This window comes from Manis javanica, chromosome 10, assembly GCF_040802235.1.
Source record: "Manis javanica isolate MJ-LG chromosome 10, MJ_LKY, whole genome shotgun sequence".
NCBI classification, from domain to species: domain Eukaryota; kingdom Metazoa; phylum Chordata; class Mammalia; order Pholidota; family Manidae; genus Manis; species Manis javanica.
Window position 1 is genome coordinate 83,742,856 of NC_133165.1, and position 24,054 is coordinate 83,766,909.

The 24,054-nt window shown below is 42.3% G+C and overlaps 1 protein-coding gene across 2 annotated transcripts in view; it reads right to left on the reverse strand.

The window, feature by feature from the left end:
• The window catches only part of NCKAP1L (NCK associated protein 1 like), a 42,496-nt gene that overhangs the window by 11,757 nt on the left and 6,685 nt on the right, over positions 1–24,054 (reverse strand). For both annotated transcript variants that reach the window (XM_017678644.3, XM_037007243.2), the window contains exons 5-26: positions 23,746–23,888; positions 22,740–22,830; positions 22,512–22,649; positions 21,659–21,707; positions 21,404–21,560; positions 17,067–17,123; positions 16,231–16,327; positions 15,655–15,764; positions 15,360–15,492; positions 14,877–14,958; positions 14,642–14,700; positions 14,275–14,420; positions 13,160–13,292; positions 12,768–12,887; positions 10,478–10,623; positions 10,040–10,171; positions 6,984–7,202; positions 5,305–5,435; positions 2,593–2,690; positions 2,374–2,467; positions 2,150–2,232; positions 1,768–1,848 (exon numbers count right to left, since the gene is read on the reverse strand). In XM_017678644.3, the coding sequence (XP_017534133.3) occupies positions 1,768–1,848; positions 2,150–2,232; positions 2,374–2,467; positions 2,593–2,690; positions 5,305–5,435; positions 6,984–7,202; positions 10,040–10,171; positions 10,478–10,623; positions 12,768–12,887; positions 13,160–13,292; positions 14,275–14,420; positions 14,642–14,700; positions 14,877–14,958; positions 15,360–15,492; positions 15,655–15,764; positions 16,231–16,327; positions 17,067–17,123; positions 21,404–21,560; positions 21,659–21,707; positions 22,512–22,649; positions 22,740–22,830; positions 23,746–23,888 (2,499 nt within the window). The remainder of the gene's footprint in view (positions 1–1,767; positions 1,849–2,149; positions 2,233–2,373; positions 2,468–2,592; positions 2,691–5,304; positions 5,436–6,983; positions 7,203–10,039; positions 10,172–10,477; positions 10,624–12,767; positions 12,888–13,159; positions 13,293–14,274; positions 14,421–14,641; positions 14,701–14,876; positions 14,959–15,359; positions 15,493–15,654; positions 15,765–16,230; positions 16,328–17,066; positions 17,124–21,403; positions 21,561–21,658; positions 21,708–22,511; positions 22,650–22,739; positions 22,831–23,745; positions 23,889–24,054) is intronic.

The following is a 24,054-nucleotide window of genomic DNA, read 5'->3' on the forward strand; positions in this document are numbered from 1 at the left end:
TTACTTAACCTTTTAGAGCTTCAATGTTCTTATATGTAAAACTGGGATAATAATCCTTACCTCACAGAGTTGTGATGATTAAATTGGACCACATGTGTAAAGCATCTACCCTAGGGACTAAAGAGTCACTCATAGACTAATAAACATAAATTTTCTCCCCTTTCTTTATCTCAAATCCAGAAACTCTGCATTTCTTTTTATCCTTTCCAGCTTTTAACACATTCCTAAACCCATGGACGGCATTCAATTAAAATATGACTGATACCCAAATCCCTCATTGTACTTAAAAGCAGGTTAGCAGGATGTAGTCCCAAACTTCGACTGCTACACCAAGCACTTAGACCCCTCTCGAAGTTAAAAGAAAAAAAAAAGACTCGAAAATGTTTTGGAAGAAAAAGGATAGTTGTTTCAAGAGTAGACAGCTATGTGGAGTATTTATGCAAAGAACCCCAGAGATATCCCAATAGATTACACACTTTGCCTATGGTACTTCACACAGAAGGTAAACCTTAGCTGCATGTTCTCCTCTGCCCTTTATTTAAATTTTCCACTAACTAAATGACCCTGCTCATGGTAAGTATGGCCCAGGAGATCAGGGAACTGGTCCCTGAACTGTGGTTTTCTGAGGGAAGAAAGGGATGACTGAAAGGGTCTTACTTTCTCTTCTCCTAATCTTCTCACCCCTCTGAGGCAGTAACAGAATCTCTGATGGACAGGCCATCCCTGTTTCTCTGCCCTCACCAGCTTATTTTCACAGACAGGCAGAGCCTAAAGCTCAGAGCTGCCCAAGCAATATCAGCTAAACAAGCTCCTGACAGGCTAGGGCATTCAGCCCCAGCATCCGCAGCTGCCAGAAACCCAGGCTCAACTGTAAAGTCAGAGGCTACTCAAGAGGAGCAGCCTCCCAGTGAAACATCACCCCCTCGCAGCCCCCATGACCATCTGAGCCTCATGCAATTTCAGGCACAGAGGGGGAAATATCACAGGTCTTTTGATCTCAAGGTAAAGAAGTTTTTCTTAACATTTAACTTTAATTCTTCCTGCTAACCTGTTGCCTCTTATCACAGGTCTCTCTTGGTTACAGGAATGAATAAGAAAAGAGCCTACCCTATGTGTTTGAAGGCCCTTGTGTTCCCAGCCTTTGGCTGTATTTTCTGCATAACATACTTGTTTGTTCCAGGTGATTCAGAAGACAGGAAGAAGCTACAGAGGTGGAGGAGGGGCAGAGAAATGGATGTTTAACTTGGGGTGCCTGCAGAAGGCCCTGCTCCCTTTCTCCATCTCTGGAGTAAATGGGGGCCTGAGCCAGGTGACACAGATATAGAGGAACCAGGTTTCAGAACAAGGAGGAAGAAAAGACCAGAAAAAGGAAGGAAACTCTGAGGGCCCCCAGGTGAGTGGACATGGAAGGAACAAATCTTTTTACAAAAACTCCTAACTAAGCTCCTAACTGAAGAGAGGACTTGTTTGCACATAGTTCAGTATCTAATTTGCACATTTTAGGCGGAAACCAACAGATGTTCTCCTAGATCTTACCCATCTCTCCCAACCCCCACAGGGCCTCCCCAGCTCTGTCCTTGGTCTCCAAGAATATCTGTCTGAGCAAAGCTCCTCTCTCCCCAAAATCTTCCCCAATGTTTTCCTATTTAAATCCTGGCTCTTCTCCCCACAGTATTCTTCAGGAGCCTCTCTCCCTTATAAGATCTTAGCTACATCTTTTCAACAACAGAAATCTCCTTTTCGTTTCCACTTTGCAGTCCCTCATACCTTGATGTCTGTGTCTGGTGTGACAAACTCCTTGAGGCACTCAATGGGACCCATGAGAAATGGGCAGTGGGAGGAGAAAACCTGGAGGGAAGAGAAGATAAATGAGTCCACATGATGGCAGTGGCCAGTGCTTTCAAAAATAGGTGGCCTCAAAAATAAAAAGGGCCTCAGCTTAGACAAGAACCAGCCAGCTTCCCATGCTATCTCTCTGCTCATACCTCTATGTTTCCTCAGCTCATCTAGCCCCAGAGATCTTCCAGGACCTCTACCAAATTAAACTCCTTTCTCCTTGATGCTCACCAAACATTTCCCCAATTTCTCATACAAACCCAACCCACAGAGGTGTCTGTGATTCTGTGGCAGCCCCCACCCCCCAAATCACCTCCCGAAGTCCTTCTTGGGCCATGGCCCTAAAACTGAGGATAACTCCAATGATGGTCATGCGCTTCAGGACATTGTCAGCTCCTAAGAAAAAAAAGAAAACAGAGTGTTAGTGAAGAGCACTTATGAGAATAGCAATGGCGGCCTAGCCACCAGCCCACCAAAGCCCTTGTCACCCACAATGCTTTTCCCACAATGCCTTCTCCTTTTACGGGAGGTGCTCACCCATCAGCTGGGGCAGCAGAGAAGCCATCAAGTCCACCTTGCTGAAGTTGGATCTGATCTGAACAAGTACATCCATGTTTTCCACCACCAGTTTCTGCAGCCGGGACACAGAGACATTCAGCAGGAAAAGATACGACCCAGGTACATCCTTCCTAGTCTTCTACTCCTACGTTACCTCGCCCAGGGCTGGGCCCTTTTCCCAGGGCTGGCTTCCAGTACCTTCAGCTCCATGATCTGAGAGGTCACATGCCACATCAGATTTTCACTCAGGAACTTCATGCCATAGGGGCCCAAGAGTTCAGCCAAGGCCCGCATCTCTGAAATAGAGTTACAGAGGTACCAGGTGGGACTCAGGGGGCACTGGAGCATCGGCACAGCAAACAAAGGGTAATCTGCACATTTGAGATGTTTCTTTAGCAGGGAAAGGAAGTGGAAAGTCAGGGAGCGAAAGTGGCCTGAAATCCTACATTTAGGTGACAGATCTGGCCTGCCCAAGGGACAACTTACCTTCTTCCCTCTGGTATTTATGCCCAGACCTACCACAAATGATAACTATTTACTTTACATTCTTATAAGAATCTATATTTTCCCAAGTCCCTTTATGTGGTGCGTAGGTTTTACTCTTTCTGGATTAGGTTTATTAGATATAAAACCTTAAACAAGTCACTGAACCTCTCTGAGCCTCAGTTTACTTCTCTGTAAAATGAAGAAATCTGCCCTGAATACCTCATAGAGCTGTTATGAAAGTAATAAAATACTACATTATAAAAACTGTAGGAAACTATAAGGATATATATGAATAAGGGATTATCACAATAATTATTAACATCATCCTGGTTTCACAGACATGGGGGTTAAGTGCTTGTCCAAGATCCCTTAGTCAAGCCAAGGGCTAGTTTCAGAAACCTAACTCAATGCCCTACTGCCCTTACTGGGTCCCAGCAGAAACCACAACTCATTCCTTATCTAAGGTCTGGCTGTTTCTACGTTCCTCCCTCTGTTTCCCTTACTTTATGCCTCACTGCCCAGATTTTCCTCTCCCAGAGCTACCTTTTCTTTTTTCATAATGAACACACATCCCCAGAGTCCTAGTCATTTTTTCCTCTAAGTCCCTCTTCCCTCTAGTCTGCCCCAATGCCTCATACCTCTCTACCCACCCTGCTTCTGGCACTTGGTGAATTAAATAAAACCTGCCTGGGAGAAATCCCATGTTAGAAGCACAAGTGACAAATTCAGACAGGAAGGAGCTCTAGCAATGATCTTCGGCTATGGGCCATCCCAGCAGACAAAACCATAAAGGACAAGAAGAAACAACAAGAGACCAACAGCAGAAAGGCAAGTTTAACAAGCGTTCAGAAGGAAAAGGAAATCAAAGCTCCACACTCAAGTCTTTTGAAGACAGAACCAGTTGATCTCCACCTCCATCAGTGACAGGGGAAGTAGAAATGGTCACAGCTACCGACACAGAGACTTGTCCAGAGTAAATACTAGGCATTTTTAGAGTCACCTATTTACAATAGGAAGAATTGAGCTGAGAAGTAGAAGAGGATTTCCTATCCTGCTAAAATGGCTGACAGAGGAAAAGAGGGGCTGAATTGCCTTCTCTGGAGAGAAGCCACACTGATCTACTGGTTTGGATCTGCCAGATCTCCTTACTCTGGGCTTCTCTATTCCAGACTAGTAACCCACGGGCAGCCTTCTTTTTCCATCTACCTATTTTTACAGTAGCATTGCCCCATTACCATGGTAACCCAGGAAAATTGGGGTGGGGGTGGAAGAAGGGGGAATCAGCATTACCTCCTGCTGTTCATCAGTTGTCAGCAAGACTTAAAGCTGAATTTAGATGCTGCCTACAGTTTGTGGGTGGAGCTGATGAGAAGGAGACCTCTGAAGCCTCCAGCAGGTAAGAGTAGGGCCAGCTTACTGATGGAGTCTCAAAGAGACTAAGAAGGAGGCAGAGCTGGAAAACGGAACTGTGTACTCTGACTTTCCTATCACCCTACTCCCACCATGCCCAAAGGAAGGGGAAAAACAGAGAGGGCAGAGTCAATGAAACATCTCCTACCTGTCCCAGATACCATGCAGGATCCATGATTTACATGGAGGTGAGAGGAAGAAGGCAGCAGTACAATAGTTCATTAGTCAGTCAGTCAGAAACACAAATCTATTAAAAAGGATCTCTGTGGCTTCAGCTCTCTTTAAAAAGAGAACACTTCTCAATTCATTCACAACACACTCCTTACTGCTTCGAGACACAAAAGCACTTCTATACTGGAAAGCAGCATTACAGGGTGCTTAAGCACCTAGGTTCCAGAATCTGACTGCCTTGAGCTGAAATTCCAGTTCTACCATTTATGAATGTGTGGCCATGGGCAAGCTCCTTAACCTGTCTGCAGTTCAATGTCCTCATCTGCACAATGGGGGTAATAAGAGTATCTACCACAAGGCTCTATGTGAGGATAGTTGTTGTTGTGAGTTAATACACATGAAAGCTTAGAACTTAGCCCACAGTAATTGTCATCTACTGTTTGATCATCATTATTAAATATCAGGTCACTGTTTAATAATCCCAAATATCAGAATGTCCTCCTTACATTTATCCTTTACCCTTCATTACATGGCTTACTCTTTATTCTTTGTGGAAATAGGTAATAACTGTTTACTACCCTTCAAAGAATGTACCCCTTCAGTGACTAACAGCCTTGCCTAACTCTTAACCTCCTCATTTTCCTACTCTACCTTCAACTCCAGGCCACTTGTCAATTTTGGGTCTCACTTGGACTCTTTTTACTGTCCCTACAATGGAATCTAGCAGAGATGCTGAGAAGAATACAGAATGAGCCTCTGGGAAGGTAGGAGGATTTACTTGCCGTCCTCAGGCTGAGGGAAAAGGCTTAGCTCCTTAACAAGGAGACCAGGCCCTGGGCTCACCAGAGATGTCAGAGAACTCCTCTGCGCTGAAGTTCTGCTCCCCGTCTCTGGGGAGGCTGATGAAGGCCTGCATGGCTGGGGAAAGGACGATGGTCCCACTGCTTGCCTGTCTAAGCAGACTTTCTAGGTACCTACAGGGTTGGCCAAGAAAGCAGAGAATATTAGTGCTCTATCTCTCCTCCCTACCATTGCTCCTGCCACTACCAATGGGCTCAGGAAGAGAAACTCTGCCAAAGGCTGGGGTGGGCAGAAGAGACTCAAAGAAAGGACAGCACTCTAACACCCCAAGCTGTTGGCTCAAAAAAAAAAAAAAAACTGGCAGTAGTGTAATTCTACTTGGCCTAAAACTGCAGGGTATTTCACTGGGCTGTCCAGTGTAAAAGCATGCACTTCCCTCCCTCAGCCCCTGCTCCTTCCCAGCTACTGCTCTGCCTTCACCCTGGGCCTTTCTTTGTCAGGTAAGACAAGCCCCCAAGCTGGCTAGAAAAAAAACGCCTACTAGTTGGGGTCCTCTGAAATAAACTTAGCCTCAGCTTCTCTAAGGAGAATACTGGACTGAGGACCTAGGACCCTGGAAGTGGGTCTCAAGTCAAACCCACTGGGCAGAGAGGAGCCCTGTAAACACTGGTCTTCCAGTCTCCAAATATTCCCTCATGACCTCTGAGCAAGCTGACTTCGCAGCCTCCAGCCAGTGTCATCAGAGAAGGGTTTGGCCAGCTCACTCCACTCACCCAGGCTGAGCTTGGGGCCTAGATCTTACAGAAATCAAAAAGCTAAAATGGGTGGGCCAAACTCAGCCATCAGACATGGTTTTTTTTTTTTCCTTTTAATTTGGATTACTTGTCAAAATTTTGAAACAGAGATTTCTCACTAAAAATAAGAATTTAGTGGGTCAGTAATCAGGTGGAAATAAGTGGTGGCTGCCTCCATCACAGGGGCATGCCCTCTCCAGATACTCAAAATTCCTACCCAGCCCACAACACCCATTGCCTTACCTGCTGGGCCCCTGCTGGCATTTGCAAACCTCTTCTCAGCCTTTTCCCCTTCGCAGAACGAGAAGGGGTTCTTTGCAGCCTATCTCCTGCTAAACTGATATTGGATTAAGAGCACCACCCAGTGTCTTGGGGAGGTAGGAATCCAGCTTCTTTCCATCCTTCAAAGTTCAAAAGAAATACTGCTGATTCCTACTTCCTCCGGTTTTGGGGAGATGGTCCCCTTCCCTACTAAGAATAATCCACTAGACTCAATGTGGTTGTGTCAAGGGGTAGTGAGGAGATAATGTTCTGGAGAGATAGTGTCAGATGGAATGGTCTTCAGAGAGAGAAGCTGGATGAACAGAGAAACAGGAGAACTTGAGAAAGAGGAAGAGAGATCACTTGAAATTAACACAGTAAGAATCCACAAAAGGAAAGTTAAGAACTGAAGATTAAGGGGAAAAAGATAAAATTGGTAAAGAGCAGGCTGATGGACATTACATGGAAGGTTAGAAAGAAACCTCATGATGAACAGAAGGGGTTCTGGGTCTGCCTCAGCTTACTGCTCCAGTCCTCAAGCAGAGACAAGCCTCAGTTTGGGGCTCTATGACTCTGGGAACTAAAATGCCACCAAAAGTCCCATCGTGTAAAAGAAAAAGTGCTAACCAACAGGCAAGGCTGAGGAAGAAGATAAGCAGCACTGACCAATTTGTGTAGAGAGTGGTGATAGTCTGTTCCCCACACGAGTCCAGGGGCTGTGTCTGCTGCAGGAGGGCATTACGAATGACTCGGGAAACATCCACACCCAAACACTGGCCCAGCGACTGGATGAAGCTGATGTACGCTTTAACTCCTGCCAAAAGCTCAGAAGGCCTTGCGATCTCCTGGGTTGTGGCATTGTAGCCCGCCAGCCAAACAATGGCTCTGGGTGACAAAAATCATAATTGTGAAAACAATGATAAACATAGTAATGGTTATGGCATTCTACTGTGTTCCAGGTGCTGTGCTAAGATTTAACTGCATAGATTATCACATTTGAACCTCAGAGAAAACCCAACAAGATAGGTGCAATTATCATTCCCATTCTACCGATGAAGAAACTAACACGCACAGAAATAATAAGTCACTTGCTATCTTTGAAGACCACAACTGGCAAGTGGCAGAGCTGGGATTTGAATCCAGTAACAGTTGAGTCCTAAACACCATGCTTTTCGGCCACCTCTGAAGAAATTAGGTCAGGTGTATCTGGGAGTATCCAGGCTTCAGAATACCATGTAAGTCTAGCTGTGGGCTCATACCACTTGCACTCTCAGGGACAGTATTTGACTTATCTCCTTAGAAAGAATTAGTTCCACCCACTGTGCTCTCAAATGGAAACTACATCCAGAAAACCTTGGAAGTGCAGTGCAATCCTGAGTGGCGTGGGATGCCAGGGCTGGATAGCAAGTACACCTGGCTTGCATGAAAGTATATATAGCCAACCCTAGAGAAGGTGGAATAACTCCACACTTTATTATTTTAGGTGCACACCAAGAATGCCCCTCCCCACTGTACCCCCAACTCCTTCTAAATACCTTCCCCAAGAATATGAGAAATCACAACTACAGTCAGTCCTTTGACTTAGGCTTTTTTTCTTTGTTAATATGTAAATGGACAGGTAGGTCACCGGGAAGGCAGTACAGTAAGGAGAAGACATGTAATGACTCTATAGCATCTTACTACCGTGATGGACAATGACTGCAATGGAGGGTGGGGGGACTTGATAATATGGGTGGATGCTGAAACCACAATGTTGTTCATGTGAAACCTTCAAAGATTATATATCAATGATACCTTAGTTTAAAAAAAAAACAAAGATACTGAATACCACTAGAAAAAAATAAATAAAAGAAATAAACACTTTAATTTTGAGCCTAAAAAAAAATTTGTAAACAGTAGGTAGGGGAAAGAGAAACATTACACTTTGTCAATGACAAGCCTTTATTAGTCATTTGCACCTCAGTATGAATGAGTTTATCAGATCCTTCCTAAAGCCATAGATGTTTGGGAGATGCTTTATTTGTTTTGTGTTTTTAGCAAGCATTTATGGCAGGAGGGCCTGCTCCCCAGATGAAAAGGAAAAGACAGGAGAGAGTACTTGAGGGAAAAATAATACAGGAGGAACAGACTGGTGGGGGGGTAGGGGCTGCCTGGCTGGGCAAGCCTAATCTATTTTAAAGTTTCCATTGAGGCCAACCTCTAGGCCAACCTTGGGGCTTTAGGAACAATGATGTCAGTAAAGAAAGTATCAGAAGTATTCAGGGAAGACTAGTCACACCCATGCTGTTCCAGGACCTAGAAACCACTGTCAGCTTCTGAAGGTTTACACATGGGCAATTATCAAACTGACATTGTATATGCACTTGAGATATTTTCTTCCATATAGCTGATGTGTACAGAATGAAAACAAACTAATTTTACTGCCAACCAAGCAAAAACCTAACTGAAAACTATATCTGCATCTCTCCTACAATCAAAATAGACTCCTGTTCTCTCTGCTCTGTCATTGTCCCCCTAGTGTAGCCAGAGTGATCCTGTTGAAATACTGAGTGAAATTGTGTTATTGCTCTACTCAAGCCCTGCCAAAGCTCCCTGCTCACTCAGAATAAAAGTCACACCGTAACGCAGAAGCACCTCTCCGGTCTGCCACTCCTCCCACCTCTCTAATCTCACACGGTACCAGTCTCCCTCTGGCTCATTCTGCTCCAGCCTTCGTGACCTCCTCCATGTCTCCTGAACATAACAGGCATGTTCTCACCACAGAGCCTTGGCCAGGTTGTATGTGTGCTGTTTCCCCTGCCTGGAATGTTCTTGCCCCAGATAGTCACACACTCGGCTTCCCTAATTCGTTCAGTTTACTCAAATGTCATTTTCTCAAGCAGGCCTTCCCTGGCCATCCACCAACTACAGCACACACACCTTACTATATCCTTTTCCTGATTTATTTTTCTGCTTAACACTTGTCACTATCTAATCTACTACATATGCTACTTTCTTATTTTGTTGTCGATCTCCCCCACTAGAAGGTAAGCTTTATGAGGACATGGATTTGTATCTGTTTCGTATTCTGCTGTATCAACTGCTTCTAGAGCACTGCTGACACATGGTAGATGTTCAATAAATATTTGTGAATATACTACATATTCCAAAACAAAACAGAGGACTAAGGGGTTATTTATTATAATTCTTCTCTTCATTCCCCTAATTGCTGACTTCAGTGCCTAATTCCAATAGAAGGAATGCTCCTCCTCCTTTAGGGGGCAATGGAATGAAGAACAAAGTGGAGGGAAGGGGATCTATCTTGTTGAGGCCTATATATGTCAGAAGCTTTGCTCTCATTATTATCTTCGATTCTCTACCAATTCCCCATTACAGGTAATTCTCATTATAGGGTAAATACCATTATCCTTACTTTTCAGGGTAGGAAACTAAGGTTCAAACAAGTTAAACTGCTCCAATATCTTCGCTAATGACCAGGATGTCAATGCAGGTCTGCTGACTGCAAACACCTCACTCCCTCTGCGAAACCAGTGGTGATCAATTCTGGTTGCTCATCAAAACCCCCTGTAGAGGTCTGGGGTTCTTTTTGTTTGGTTGCTTTTAATAGAGACTGGGCATATGCCAGACTGAGTGCATTGGAATGACCACCAAGAGGAATCTGACAGAACCAGCTTGAGAACTACCACAGTACACATACATGGAAGGGAAAGGAAGAGTGGTACCTGTTGAGTCTGGTCTCCAGATGGCTGCTGAGATACTCAGAAGGGAAGATAATGTGTTCAAACACAGAGAAGCTGTATACATGATTCATTGTCAGGGCCAATTCTGTCAAGATTAGGTGTAGCTTGTCCATGCTGGGAGAAATTGAGACAGTGAAATGAGCGTGGATTACAGGTCTGGCACTGCCTGCTAGCATCTGGGAGGGATTTGTGAGGTCCATGACCTTCAGACCCCTTTCATATTCTAGGAATACTCAGCCTAGAGCAGTACACATAGATGCTGACTTCAAAGGCAAAGCAGAAAATTCACATTTATGCATACTTCTGTATCTGTCATCCCCACCACCACTGCCTCATTCCTTTGCTGAGCACCTTCCCTCTTCCCTCTTCTCCCTTCTTTGATGTCGTGCCCAGATGGCCCTCCAGGGTCCAGGTCCTCACTTGGTGACAATGCTGCGGTTCTTCCGGTGACTCTCAGCTCCTGGCTTGTCCCTCTCAGGCTCTCCTTTTCGGGGAGTCTGCCTCTGCTTCATGGTTTTCTTATTCTTCGCTTTGCTGATGGTAGTGGCACAGTGCTTAGGTAGAAGCTTTAGAAACAAACATAAGAGAATGGAGAAATGAGATACATTCCTTAGACTGCCCACTAGCCCCTCTAACAATATGAAAAATCCTCTCCATTAATGTCTGTCCTTTTATCTTTCTGCCTCTCTCTCCTTCCTTGCAGCATCTCTTTTTCTAATGGGTGCCTGTTTGGAATATGCTTACCTCTTACTTTTCATCAAATTATCTCCCACGTTTAGACTCAAAGTCTGAAGACGGCTGTGTCTTTTAGGGTTCAGATCATCAATCTCTCACCCACACCCTGAGAGTCTTTCCTAATGGAAAAATTCAAGTAAAAAGACTGAGATCTAAGAGCCCCCTCAATTGTACTTTCTAGGGTTTCCCAACCTGGGAAGACAGTTGGTTGTTTTTTGCCAGTATGGAACAGCCATCTCACTTGCTACCTTCCTTCATATTGTGTCCCCATGGAGACAGTTACTCACACTACCACAGCCCTTCAAAGACTCAGCTCACAAGTGTGGCCAGAACTCTCCTTCCACTTCTTTTTTTGTTTCGTTTTGTAAATGAGATATCATTTTTTGCTAGTTTAAACATCAATCCTGCAGCCTTTCTCTTCACCACAATAACCCAGTAAGCCATAAAGAAAATATAAGATGGAATTATATAGTGGAATTATATATTCAGGTATCTCTTTCAAGGCAATAACCTTGGAGTTCTTTCCATGTAGTCCAATGCTGATGAGCATGTGCAGAGCATGTCTGGAAACTCCACATTTGGAAATACTCTTAGAGCTGGGTATGAGCCAAAAAAACCTGTTTTTGCTACTTTAAAGGTATACTTTGTTTTTTGAAGTCCAAACTCTGTTTCAAAATAATCAAGACCACTTTGATGGACAAAGATGCATCAACCCTGAAATTGTGCAAAAGTGTCTGTTGTAGATTCTGAAACTAGTTCCAAAAAATGTAACTCCATTAGTAATGGCAACATCACTAATTTATTCAAAATCTTTAGAGGGGCCAATACTCATCTGAATGCAAAAGTTCTAGTGTGTGTGAAAACAATCACTTGCATCATGTTTTCATCATCACTGATACAGCACTGAGCAAATCTCTGTGTCCCTTGCAGGTAGTAGGTATTCAAATGGAGTGATGAATATACACATAACTTTACTTGCTTGCATATCTTCCTCATGTTACTTAAATTTTTTTCAAACATGTATTTGTACTCCTTTTTCTCTTAAACTGGATTATTTCTCTAGGACACGGATTATGTACCTTCCTTCTAGCACCCCATCCCAAAAACCCAGCACAGGGTTTAATGCCCAGTAAGTACCAAATAATATGGCAGCTAACATCTATTGAGAGTTTTATACAAATATTTAACATACTCTATTTCATTTTTATCTTTATGTTACCTCTGTAAAGAAGCTATTTTTATCCCCACTTTACATATGAGAAAATGGAAATGTTAATAGTGTAACTGTGCATATGTATATGTACACACACACACACACACACACACGCACGCACGCACGCACGCACAAAATCTGTCTCCCGCTTCTACCAAAGTTGCTACAAAGCCTGACTCAAAGTCAGAAAGGATGGGTAGTCTAGGAAACCTAAACGACTCCAGGGCAACAGCACAATGTTCCTCATTTTCAAATTTTCTGAAATTTAGCTAAGCTAATCATGACCAGGTGCTGTGAGTCAGTCAAGGGAGAGGAGGGAAAAAACAAGCAGACAGAGGTGCCACCTGAAAATGTTCAGAGGCCAAAGACTATAGTGCAGATGGACAGAAGGGTGAGACAAGCCAGATGATCGGAGGGCCACTGTCCTAACTGTGTGTACACATAGCAGAAGGAGGAGGGGAAGAAAATTAGAAAATGAACTCATCTCTTGGAACTCTTCAAATGAGAGCACAGATATTGTTGGAGTGCAGCTGTTCAAATAAGAGTATTTTTAGACACCTCTATCTAGTCCTAAGGAAGTAAAGACTGCAGGGACTACTCTTAAAGGAAGAAGCCTGCCATAAACTCAAGCACACAAAAGCCCTGGCCCTACTTGAAAGAGTTAGAGAACTTGGTGTTTGAGAGGAAGACAAAGGTAAATAGAGAGGAAGGCACCAAGGAGTGGCAGAGGGGACAATGAAACAGAGCAAGCACTGAGTCCACCTGCTCACTCAGGTTTCGCTGTTCAGCACAGATCTCCAGGACACAGTTGCTGGTCTGTTTGGCCAGCTCTTCCAGGAAGGAATTGCAGTGATGAAGGCCATGGTTCTTCAGGTGGGGGTACTTTGGGAAAGAGGAACCAAGAAAGAAATTGTTATCACCAAGACAGCCACTTCTTAAAGATTGCTCTCATCCCCTGAGCTATCCAATCCTTCTACAGAAGAAGAAACTGAGACCCAAAGAGAGGACACATCCTATGTCACAGTGAGACTTTTAGAGATTCATGTCATATACCTATGTTTGTGCCTTTCTTGGGACCAAAATCAACCTTCAAAATTGTGTTTGGGGAATAGGGATGAGATGTGATTAGAAAGATTGTAGTTCAGAGTACTCACCTCCTCTGGGCACATTTCATGAGTGCAGTGGACAAAATGAGCACAAATCAGGGGGAAGGCAATAGCGTGACGCAACATGGTAGGTTCCTCCAGGGTCATGGCGAACATCTTCTCAAAGGCACGGAGATGAAAGCTGCAGGAAAACGGAGAGAGAGACTTAAAACCAGGGTTTAGGAGCTGTTCCCTCTGAGAAGGAGAGAATATTCATTTTTTCAACAAATATTTATTAATATTTACCACTATTTCCTTAATGTCCCTACCCTTTAGGCAGATGGGAACCCAAAAACCTTGACCCTTTCTGATTCAAGGCAGTTTAGTGATAATCTTCCTTTCCTTTTACAAAATTTGCTATTCCTTCCTCAGAATTTCTGCATGATTTGGCCATTCCCCCTAGTGTGGAAGTCCTTCAGTTCTACTGACTCACATCCCTCTCAAAATTTGACAGGCAGGCTACAGAAAACTTTCTTAGATTAATTCTATGAGACTGCTCTTCCCTCAACCCTATATCCTCTGAACACCATGCTTTCTTTTGACACTTTTCTACACTTGTAATCATTATGTTGATGTCCTTTTCACACCTGGGTGTTCTAGCTCTCCACCTATATTGAACCAGAGAGCAGAGCCAACACTTAGTGCTGTTTGTTTGATGCCTCAGGGATAGAGTTAGGCACAATGTGGTGCTGAATAATACCAAGTGAAGACAAATTAATATTCATTCTTCAAAAGCCCTATTTTCCATTCCTCTCAATTATTTTCAGTCTCTCCACTAAACCTTCAAATTTTCCATGTCTCTTTTAAATCACAATGTCCAAAGAATAAAAAGCTAAAGAACTTTCCAAAGATAAGTAAGGAAAAATATTTGTCAATGAATTATCCCAGAGAAGAGAAGTCTGTTAAAGTCTTTTCCTAAAGAAAGCCAGAACAAAAGGGAATCAACTTCAAATTCCTTTCACTTGGTAGAAGCTGAAATGAGTGAACTGTGTACCTTGAATATCTGCTCAAAGGAAATCTCAGAGAAAACAAGACTTTCCTATCTATCTGGGGAATTACAGTCCTCCATAGACTCTAGACAAGAGATCAAGTCAATTGACAGAGAGCTCTGAATCAGGACGTACCAGAAAGTAGACAAGTCAGAAGTTTCCACCAGCATATTCTCTACTGAGTCCAACATTCGGGAGTGAAAGACAATGAGGTTCATCACCTTGGCTAAGTCAGGGTTCTCGTGCAGGTGCAGGGGAGCCTTAGCCACACTGGTATATGCCTACGGTTGAGATGGTGAGAAAAGGGTGAAGAAAAGCAAGATAAATGAGAAGGACCCCCCAGCCTTGAGGCTACAGTTTGGTTAGGGTTTGTCCTGCCCCATCATCAACTTTCAGTGTTGAATCATTCCATAAAGCAGAGCTTAGAAGGTAAAAAGAGAAGGGACTGTGAGGGAAGAAGAGCCTTGAGAAATAGGGGGACCATCAACAGGAATGGACCTACCTGGAGACGGAACCAGTCCAGCCTCAATCCAGAGAATTCAAATTTCTCTCCATTATCAACTGCAAGAAAAACAGAATTTTAGAAGGAAATAATAAAACAGCACCCTATATTCAAATGCATATAATGGCAGGTCCTCTTCAAAGTCATCTTGTCCATTCCTTGGCTCAAGAGATATTTCTAGAAAAAACATGTTCACTCTCACATATACCTTTTCTCTCCACTTCCCTCCAGTTACCTTGCTTGAGATTCAGAGAGGAGAGAGTACTGACAAATGAGGACATTATGATGGACTCCTCTTCAGGACACACAGACAGGTTCTAAAAGAGAAGTCAAGAGTTACTATCAAGTGGGCACAGGATCCACCAGGACAGAAATGAGGACCAGGCTCAGTCAACATATGAAGGTAGAACTGCTAAGTGCCACCAACAGAGAGAAAGAGCCAAGCAAGAGATGGAGGAATTCCCTGGGTTCCCCGCCATGTTACCACCAATTTCTCCTTATTTTTCCTCTTCCTCTCTGTATACCTTACCTCCACTTGGGGGCAAAAAAAAAGACTGCTGAGATTATTAGTCTTTTTAATCTTTTGACAAATGTAGAGGGGAAAATCAGGTGTTGTAACTTACAATCTACAGAACGTAAGATTCAGCCAGGCTAACACCCAGGACAAAATGGTCAGGGAATACCTTGAAATTTCCGAAACATAAACAATTAAACATACTTGAATGATGTCACTGAGCACAAGAGCATCAAATCTGGCCAGGTATTGAAGGTGGTATTGTTGTATCACTTTGATGTGTCTTCGCACCAGAGCCCTAACCTCCTCCAACAAGAAAAGCAGTTCCGCAATGCTCCTACAAAGTCAGGGATGAGAGCAGAGAGATGTATGGGACCAGCAGTATGAACTGAGACAAAGACAGGGACAGGGTAGAAACTGAGACTCGCTGAGGTCCCTTGCTGCCTCCCTGCCACCTTCCCTGGTCCATATGGTTTTCCAAACCATGTCAGGTACTAACGAGTCAGCATAATCCTCAGGTGTCTTTGTCTTGGTGACGTTTTCTGTGTGGCGAACCAGCCAGGTGACCTCATCACGAATGAAGGACAGGGCCATGAAAGCAAAAAGGGCCTAAGGAAAGGACAGGGACTATGATAATTTTCAACTTTAAAAATGGATTTCAAAGCACAGAGAAAACTATCATGATAATATGCATTTGGATACAATTGTATAGCTGCACCAAAAATAGTGTACAATAAACAAAAAAAACATGACACATAATCAGACATGTAAATATGTTGACATTAGCTCACAGTCAATACCCTTTTTTCTCTATCAAATTAAATTTTAGAAATATTTACTTGGCATTTATGTGGTTTAAGAAAAAAAGAATAAGCTCTATCTTCAATGAGTTCACACTCAAATAGAAGATAAGATGAGTACACAAATAGCTATAATGCATGACATGCTATGATAGTGCCCCCAAAAAAAGATACAAAAAGTTTTGGGGTATTCCAAGAAGGTTCAAAGGAATCATCACATACAAATGCAAATAGAACACAAAAGGCTCAGAGCTGCAAACTTTTCTTCTGCTTGCCTTGGGACCTAGTAGTCCTGGCTCATCAGTTAACACGGTCTCCAACTCCTTCACTGCCATCCGCAGAAACTGGCGCCGTTGACAGTGAAACTGACCACTGAGGAAAGAAAGTGGAAACTAGAGAATATTGCTTCTCTCACCCTTAAAAATCCTCCAAAGGCAGCACAGAAGAGAGCTGCATTTAGGAAGGGGTATCAGGCAGGAAGAAGGTTCAGTGATATTGCTGTTAGACTTGGTAAGAAAACACAAGAATCTGCGGGGCAGCAGCGGCTTCCTGGGTTGAGGCAGTAAGGCAGGACAGAGACTGGGGGTGGCTATAGAAAGAAATATTGCCGTTTGCAGCAACATGGATAGAACTAGAGGGTATTATGCTCAGTGAAATAAGCTAGGTGGAGGAAGGCAAATACCATATGATTTCACTTATTTGTGGAATGTAAAAACAAAGCAAAACAGAAGGAACAAAGCAGCAGTAGACTCAGACACTGAGAAGGGACTGGTGGTTACATGGGGGAGGGGTTGGGGGGTAGGAGGGCAAGGGGGTTAGAGGGGCACAATCATAATGTAGGTAGGTCACAGGGATAGTAGTTCAGCATAGAGAATAAAGCCACTGATTCTGTAACATCTTCCTATGTTGACAGATAGTAGCTGTACTAGTGGGGGTGAGGATTTAATAATATGGGTAACTGTTGAATCATTGTGTTGTAGTCTTGAAACCAATCTAAAATTGTATATCAATTTTAAAAAAAGAAAGAAAGAAAAGAAACTTGGAGTGAAACCGAAGATCAGGAAAGATTCCTATTCCATCCCCTCTTGGAGAGCCCATTCCCCACCTTTACCTGTTTGCAATCATATGTTCCTTGCTTTCCTTTATGTCTGCGACTCGCTTGCCATACCTGAGGATTGACACAAGCACACCAGGGTTGGCCATACTCAGTCAGAGGTCTTGTCCCACCTTCCCAGTCCTCAGAGATTCCAAAGTACAGCCTCTGGGAGGGAGCATGGGCAGCCCTATCAAGATCTTTCCAAACCCTACTTTTCACCCTGGCCTATTAATAAAGACTCACAGCACTCAGAGATTATCCAGTTTTGTTCATTATTTTACAGATGAGGAAAATATCTAGGGGGGAAAAATGATTTGCCCAGGTCACATAGGGTTTTAATGGCAAAGCTGGTGCTGGACTTCTCATCCTGTGCTCCTGCTTTGCATCTTAAGGTCAAAGTACTCTTCCCGCTTGAGGGAGATGAAAGGAGCAGCCCTGCTCTCAAAGGTAGTCCCATTCTCACCACCTCCTCTTAGAATTTAACTTTATCAGTTACCCTCTTGTCATTTTCATCTCTCCCTCTCCACTGGTTTATTCCCTTCTCCCAACACATAAGCTCAATGCCTCCCTTATTCAAAAAAGACCCTTGCTTGACCCTGGCAATCTACTGAACTTTGCCCCTTCTCCCACACCACCAAAATCCTCCAAAGAAACATCTATACTCCTTTTACTCCCTCACCTTTCACTGACCGTTGACTCCCTCAAGGCCTTTGACACTAAACAAATTGCTCTAAGGTCACTGTGCACTTTTGAATCACCCAATTAAATGGCCTTTTCATTGTTCTTTGTCTGTAGTATGTGACTCTCCTGACCATACCTCTTTTTTTCTATTAACTAATGACCTGTGCTCAAAAATCGCCCATTACCTTAGTCCTGTGATCTCTACATTCCTTATGTCTTCTTTTAGCCTGCATCACTGTTGCCACCACATTAGTGGGACTTCATAACCTTTCTTTTCCCTTCTATAAACCACTCCCTTATTGAACTTAGCACAGAATCAAAGAAATTTGACCTGGAAAATATCTTAATTAAATCAGGATTCAACTCCACAGCCTTCCCACAGATAACTATTTCGACCTCTACATGGTATGATGAAAAACAGTAAGATTAAGAGTCAAAAAATCTGGAGTCATTTCCGAATTCCACCTCGTATTAACTAAGTGACATTGAGACTGAACCTCCATTTTCTCATTTATAAAAAAATATATATTAATACTTATACCTGAGTATAAGTAACATGAAGATCAAATTCAATCATTTATATCAAAGAAATCCCTAAACTACCAATCTTACATATTAGCTGTGCCTAGTGATGGGGAACTGAACACCCTTCAAACATCACTTCCAGTCCTAAGAAACAATAATAATTAGAAAGTGTTTCTATATTTTATAGAGATCCAAATCCACCTCCTGTAACTTCTACTTATTAATCTTAGATTTACTCTCTCTTAACTCTAGAATGACTTTTTATACTAATACATGGTTGTTGAGAGTATGAGAATAAGTATTCTCATAGATTGCAGATAATGCATCTGTTTGAAGGGCAATTTGGTAAAAGCTATTAAAATTTGAAATATGCATACCCTTTACCCCAGCAAACACATCTGAAAATCTATAGAAAAATCCACAAAGATATAAGTTTAAGGACATTCATTACAGCATTGTTTGCAATGATTTTTTAAAGTGGAAATAGTTCAAATATCTACCACAGGGGATTGGGTAAATAAATAATGTTAAAACCACATAATGGAATACTATTTGACTATTAAAAAGAATAAGGTAAATCCACTATGTTTTTTGCAGCACTATTTACAATAGCCAAGATATGGAAGCAACCTAAGTGTCCATCGATGGATGAAGATAAAGAAGATATGGTACATATACACAATGGAATATCATTCAGCCATAAAAAGAAAACAAATCCTACCATTTGCAACAACATAGATGGAGCTAGAGGCTATTATGCTAGTGAAATAAGCCAGGTAGAAAAAGACAAGTACCAAATGATTTCACTCACTTATGGAATATAACAACAAAGCAAAGCTGAAGGAACAAAACAGCAACAGACTCACAGACTCCAAGAAGGGACTCTCTGTTACCACTGGGAAGGGGGAGGGAGGGAGGGAGAAGGGGACTGGGAGAAGGGAGGAGGAAGAAGGGCACTATAATCCACAACAACAATATAGGTAGGTCACAGGGAAGACAGTACAGCACGGAGAAGACAAGTAATGACTTTATAGCATCTTACTATGCTGATGGACAGTGATTACAATAGTGTGGTGGGGGGACTTGATAATATGGGTGAATGTTGAAACCACAAGGTTGTTGATGTGAAACCTTCACAAGATTGTATATCAATGATACTTTGATTTTAAAATTAATTAATTAATTAAAAGAATAAAGTCTCTATAAACTGATATGCAAAGATGTCCAAAATACAGTAATTGGGGAAAAAAGCAAACTACAGAATGAACATAATGTAGAGTTTGGATTCACTGCTTTTTAAAAATTGCTTATATATGAAGTTGAAAATACATGCACACCTTTACACATCTATACACACACTTGAGCATCTGCAGGATTTACAACACGCCAAACCATTTTGGGAAGTGAAACTGTGGTTAACTTCCAGTTTGTATTTTGTATATTTCTGGATGTTAGTTTTACAACTATAAAAAATAAAGGTATTTGACCCCTCCCTTAATTCCACATCTCTTTTTCATTTTATCTCTCTCTCTATTCTTCCCTTCACAGTCAAACTGCTTATGTTACTTATTAAATTCCTTATCTTCCATTTGTTCCTAATCCCACAACAACCCAGCTTTCAATCTCACCACTCAGTGAAGCTGTCCACAGGGCACTAAGACCTTCTTTATAGACAAATCAATGAATATTTTCAGCCCTCATTTTATTTCACTTATCATCATCATCTAACATAGATAACCAGCTTTTCCCTCTTAGAATGTTCTTCTCAGCACCCCTCGCCGATTTCTCTGACTGTGTTGACCCTGAAATATCCATGTTCCCAGAGTTCTGTCCCAGTCCGATCTCACTCTACACATTCTCCCTGAGTCATTGCCCTACTCCCATGGCTTCAATTACCATTTCACCAATCTTTATCTGAATCCAGATCTCGCTCCTAAATTCCAGAACCACAAAGGAAATGGTCTAATACACATCTTTCTTCAGTGTCCTACAGACACTTCAAATTCAATCTGCTCAAAACTGAATTCAGTATTTACCCCACAAGACTGCTTTTATTCACATGTTCTCTATTTTAAGGAAGATTAAGCACCCACACCAGAAACCTTGACTTCTTCCTCAATTCTTCCTAATTTACTTAATCTCTGCCTCAAATTTTGTCCATCTAATCTCTTCTTCCCTGTAGCCAGAATGATTTTTTTCTAAAATGCAAATATGATCATGTCACCCCCTGTCTGAAATCACTCAATGGCTTCCTATCCTTTTCCGGACAGGTTCAAACTCCATGGCAGAATATACAAGGTCCCAGCCTTTCCAAATCTGTCTCTTAACATCCCCACCTTTGTAACCCAGCTGCCCGTGCACTGACCTACAAGAATTTCCTAGAACTTGCCATGCTTCCTCTTGCCTAGAAATCTTGATAGTTTCTCTGCCTAGAATATCTTTCTCTGCCTTACACAATTCCCCTGCATTGGCACCCTTGCACACACACCCTCCCTCTTCCTCTAGAGCCAGCTTTAACTCTTCAGATCTGTCTCATTCTTCTGGATCCTCCAACACCACTTAGTTTAAGAGTCCTTCCTCCTAATGCTCCCATGGCACTTTGAGCTTATACATCAGAATCCTTTACTGCACCACAACAGTTGTGTGTCTATTTTTCACCAATTTTTAAGATTCTTGAGAATACTCTTATCTTTTTTATTTAAAAAACATACCCATATAGCACTTACAATGTACTAGGCACTTCCCTATGGCTTTATAAATAGTAATTCTTTCATTTTTCATAACAACCCTATGAAGTAGGTCATAGGGAAGGAAGTACTATTATTATCCACATTTTATAGATGAAGAAATTGCCACATATCCTTGTGTTAAGTAACTTGCCCAAGATCACATAGCCCATAAGTGGTAGAGCCCAAGTAATCTAGTTTCAGATTCCATGCTCTTAACTTCTCTGCTATCTTATTAATTAATGTAGACCTAAAACCCAGTGAAGTACCTAGTAAATAATAGGTGTTTGGTAAATATTTCTTTAATAATTAGAATTAATCCTTACCACCCATATTTGGGACACTCATGGAGACTGAAAAACGATGTCAAGAGTGACTAAAAAATCCCAAAAAAAGAATGGTTTGGCTCCCACGTCTTACCCTTTCAGACTGCTAAACAGGTCCTCAGTGACCTTGTGCACCTGTAGCACATCCTCCCGAATGAGAGTGATGTACAGGGAGCCCTGCAGACACAGCTTCCACAGTTTCTGGCACTGGCTGTTGGAGTTGAGGCACCCATGACAAAGAAGAAACCCAACTGTAGGTGGGTAAAACAGAGCATAAAAGGACTTTTAGAATTTGCTGCCCGTGTAACATGCTGCTTTAGCTATCCCCACCTAATCCCACAAAGCTTACTGATAATCCAACGCTCCATCACTTCCACAGACAGGTACTCACAGGCCATCTGTGAGAAGAGAGGCAGAGATGAATGAGCAGTTGTTTAAGTTGGTTTCCCCCAAGTCCAAGACAAGGGAAGTCAAGCTAGAATTTGAGAATCATACCAGCTTTTGTTTTGCCTGACTGGATTGGGGCACTCTGATAAACAAATAGCTGGGAAACCTGCCAGTACCTGAGATGAGGCACTGTAAGTAGAGTGAGGAAAGAAGAATACAGTTGAGAAAAGGAAAAGGAGCTTGATCTGAGAGGACAAACAAAAAGCTTAATGTAACTTCTCTTCAACAGTTGAGATACTTTCAATAACAGGAAAGCAAGACTTGAATGCTCTCACGATTCTTTGAATTCTTTTACCACTTAAAGTATAAATCTCTCATTTGGTGCTTCTCATTCATCTTGTACCATCACTTGTATTTTTATGACTGTGTGGCACATCTTCACTACTAGACTATAAATTCTTTGAAGCTAGGAGGTTGGGCCCAGAGTAGCTGAAGAAAAGCATCTGTTAATTGACACCTGTACTTAACTTCCTGCTTGCCTGAATAGGTGTCTAATGACTCAGTTACATCCATTCATTCATTTTATGAATATTTATTAAATTCCGTCTGTGGGGAGGCATACACTAATCCTGAAAGCTCCAACCCAACCATGATTTTTTTTTTTTAACTACAAGAGTTTATCAACTTAGAGGCATATCCTAGAAGAGGACTGACTAAAGCCCTCTTAGGGCTGATATTTCCTGAGATAAGCACCCTCTACAGAGATGGCCTTGGCAAAAGAATGCCTCCACTAACAAGAGGGGAAGGGAACGCACTGTGTCTGAACTAGCAGGGTTAATCATGGTTGGCGGGGTGCTGGTGAGACTCAGAAGCTGGGCACTGCGCCACTGCTCGGCCCCCTGGTTCCTTCGGACAAAGAGGAAGTGCAAAGAGAGGAGGGCTCCACTCACAGCCTGTGCGGAAAAACAAATGAATCCTTAAGGTCAATGATGAGGGCAACTTATTTCTGCCTGAGGAATTCTCCACTCTCCCAGGGAACTTGCCTTTGTGTGAGGCCCAAACTCCTCTGTCAGCTTCTTCAGAGGGTGGTCATATTCCAAAACCATCTGACCCAGACGGGCAAAACTTGGGTCACTGAAAGATAGCATGGGAAAGAAGAGTTACAGGCCTCCTTAACCATGTCGCAAACTCTCATGTTTGCATATAGGATAATGTGTGCATAGGCTGGCCTTCTCCACCACCTCCAGAGATATACATACTAAACTGTGAATTACATATATAGATAACCCTCCCCTGCAGCAGGTGTATAATATGGTTAGTTGAACCACACAATTTGGGACAGGTCTATGAAAGTTTCTTCCTTATAAGCACCCAAAATAAGGTTGGACACATGCTAGGTACTCTATAAAGTCATGTTGATTAGTTCTAAATCAAGTAATATGCCTGGACTCGAATCTGTATACAACCCAAAAGGATATATATACACAGTCAAAGCATGTGCCTAGGTATTGATATAGGTACATGTGGGAATACACATCATGATTAGAAGAGCATGCCATGGCCTACTCTAATCCCACTGGTCTTCATTATTTCAGCCCTTAAATACTTCTATTTGCACTGATGGAGGGGGCACAGAAATGCAGATAATCCAAAATCCATTTATATTTGGCTTCAAATGTATTATCATACATTACTTATTCCTAATGGCTTTTCCTTGCTAATATTATTCCTACCAATACTAAAAAGAAGTTTCCTTGCCTTTTTCAATAACTAAAAAGCCGAATGGAAGCCAGCCCAGGATTAAAAACTGATCAGAGACAATGCAAACTGGGTAAGCCACTAACAGATATTTAAGAGTTAACTATATATACAAGTGTCCTTGGTGGTGTATGCCCTTGTAAGTACTCTAAATTGTTTTATTTTGCCTTGGTCATCATGTAGATCATAGATTCTCATAGGAGAAGGCATGGCATCTATTTCCTTTTGTCCACCCCTCACCCTATACCACCACATATGAGATTCTTCATCTCCTCCATACCCCTAACTCACCTATGGCCATGCAGCATCTCATGGGCACAATTGTACATGCCAATGAGTATCCGTCGGTCCTCAATCCGTGACAGAAGTAAAATAACTGAGGTGTATGTTACAATCAAGTCCAGATAATTCCGAGTGAAGTCAAAGTTGAGATTCTACAATGAAAATACATAGGAACTCAAGAACAGCAAGGCCAATTAATCTTTACTACCCCAGCCATTCCAAACACTACTAAATAGACTCTGAAAGTCTCTATGTAGGAGAAACTGACAGGATTCAAATTTCAGAAGGAGAAAATTGGAACAAAAGTTAAGGGCTAAA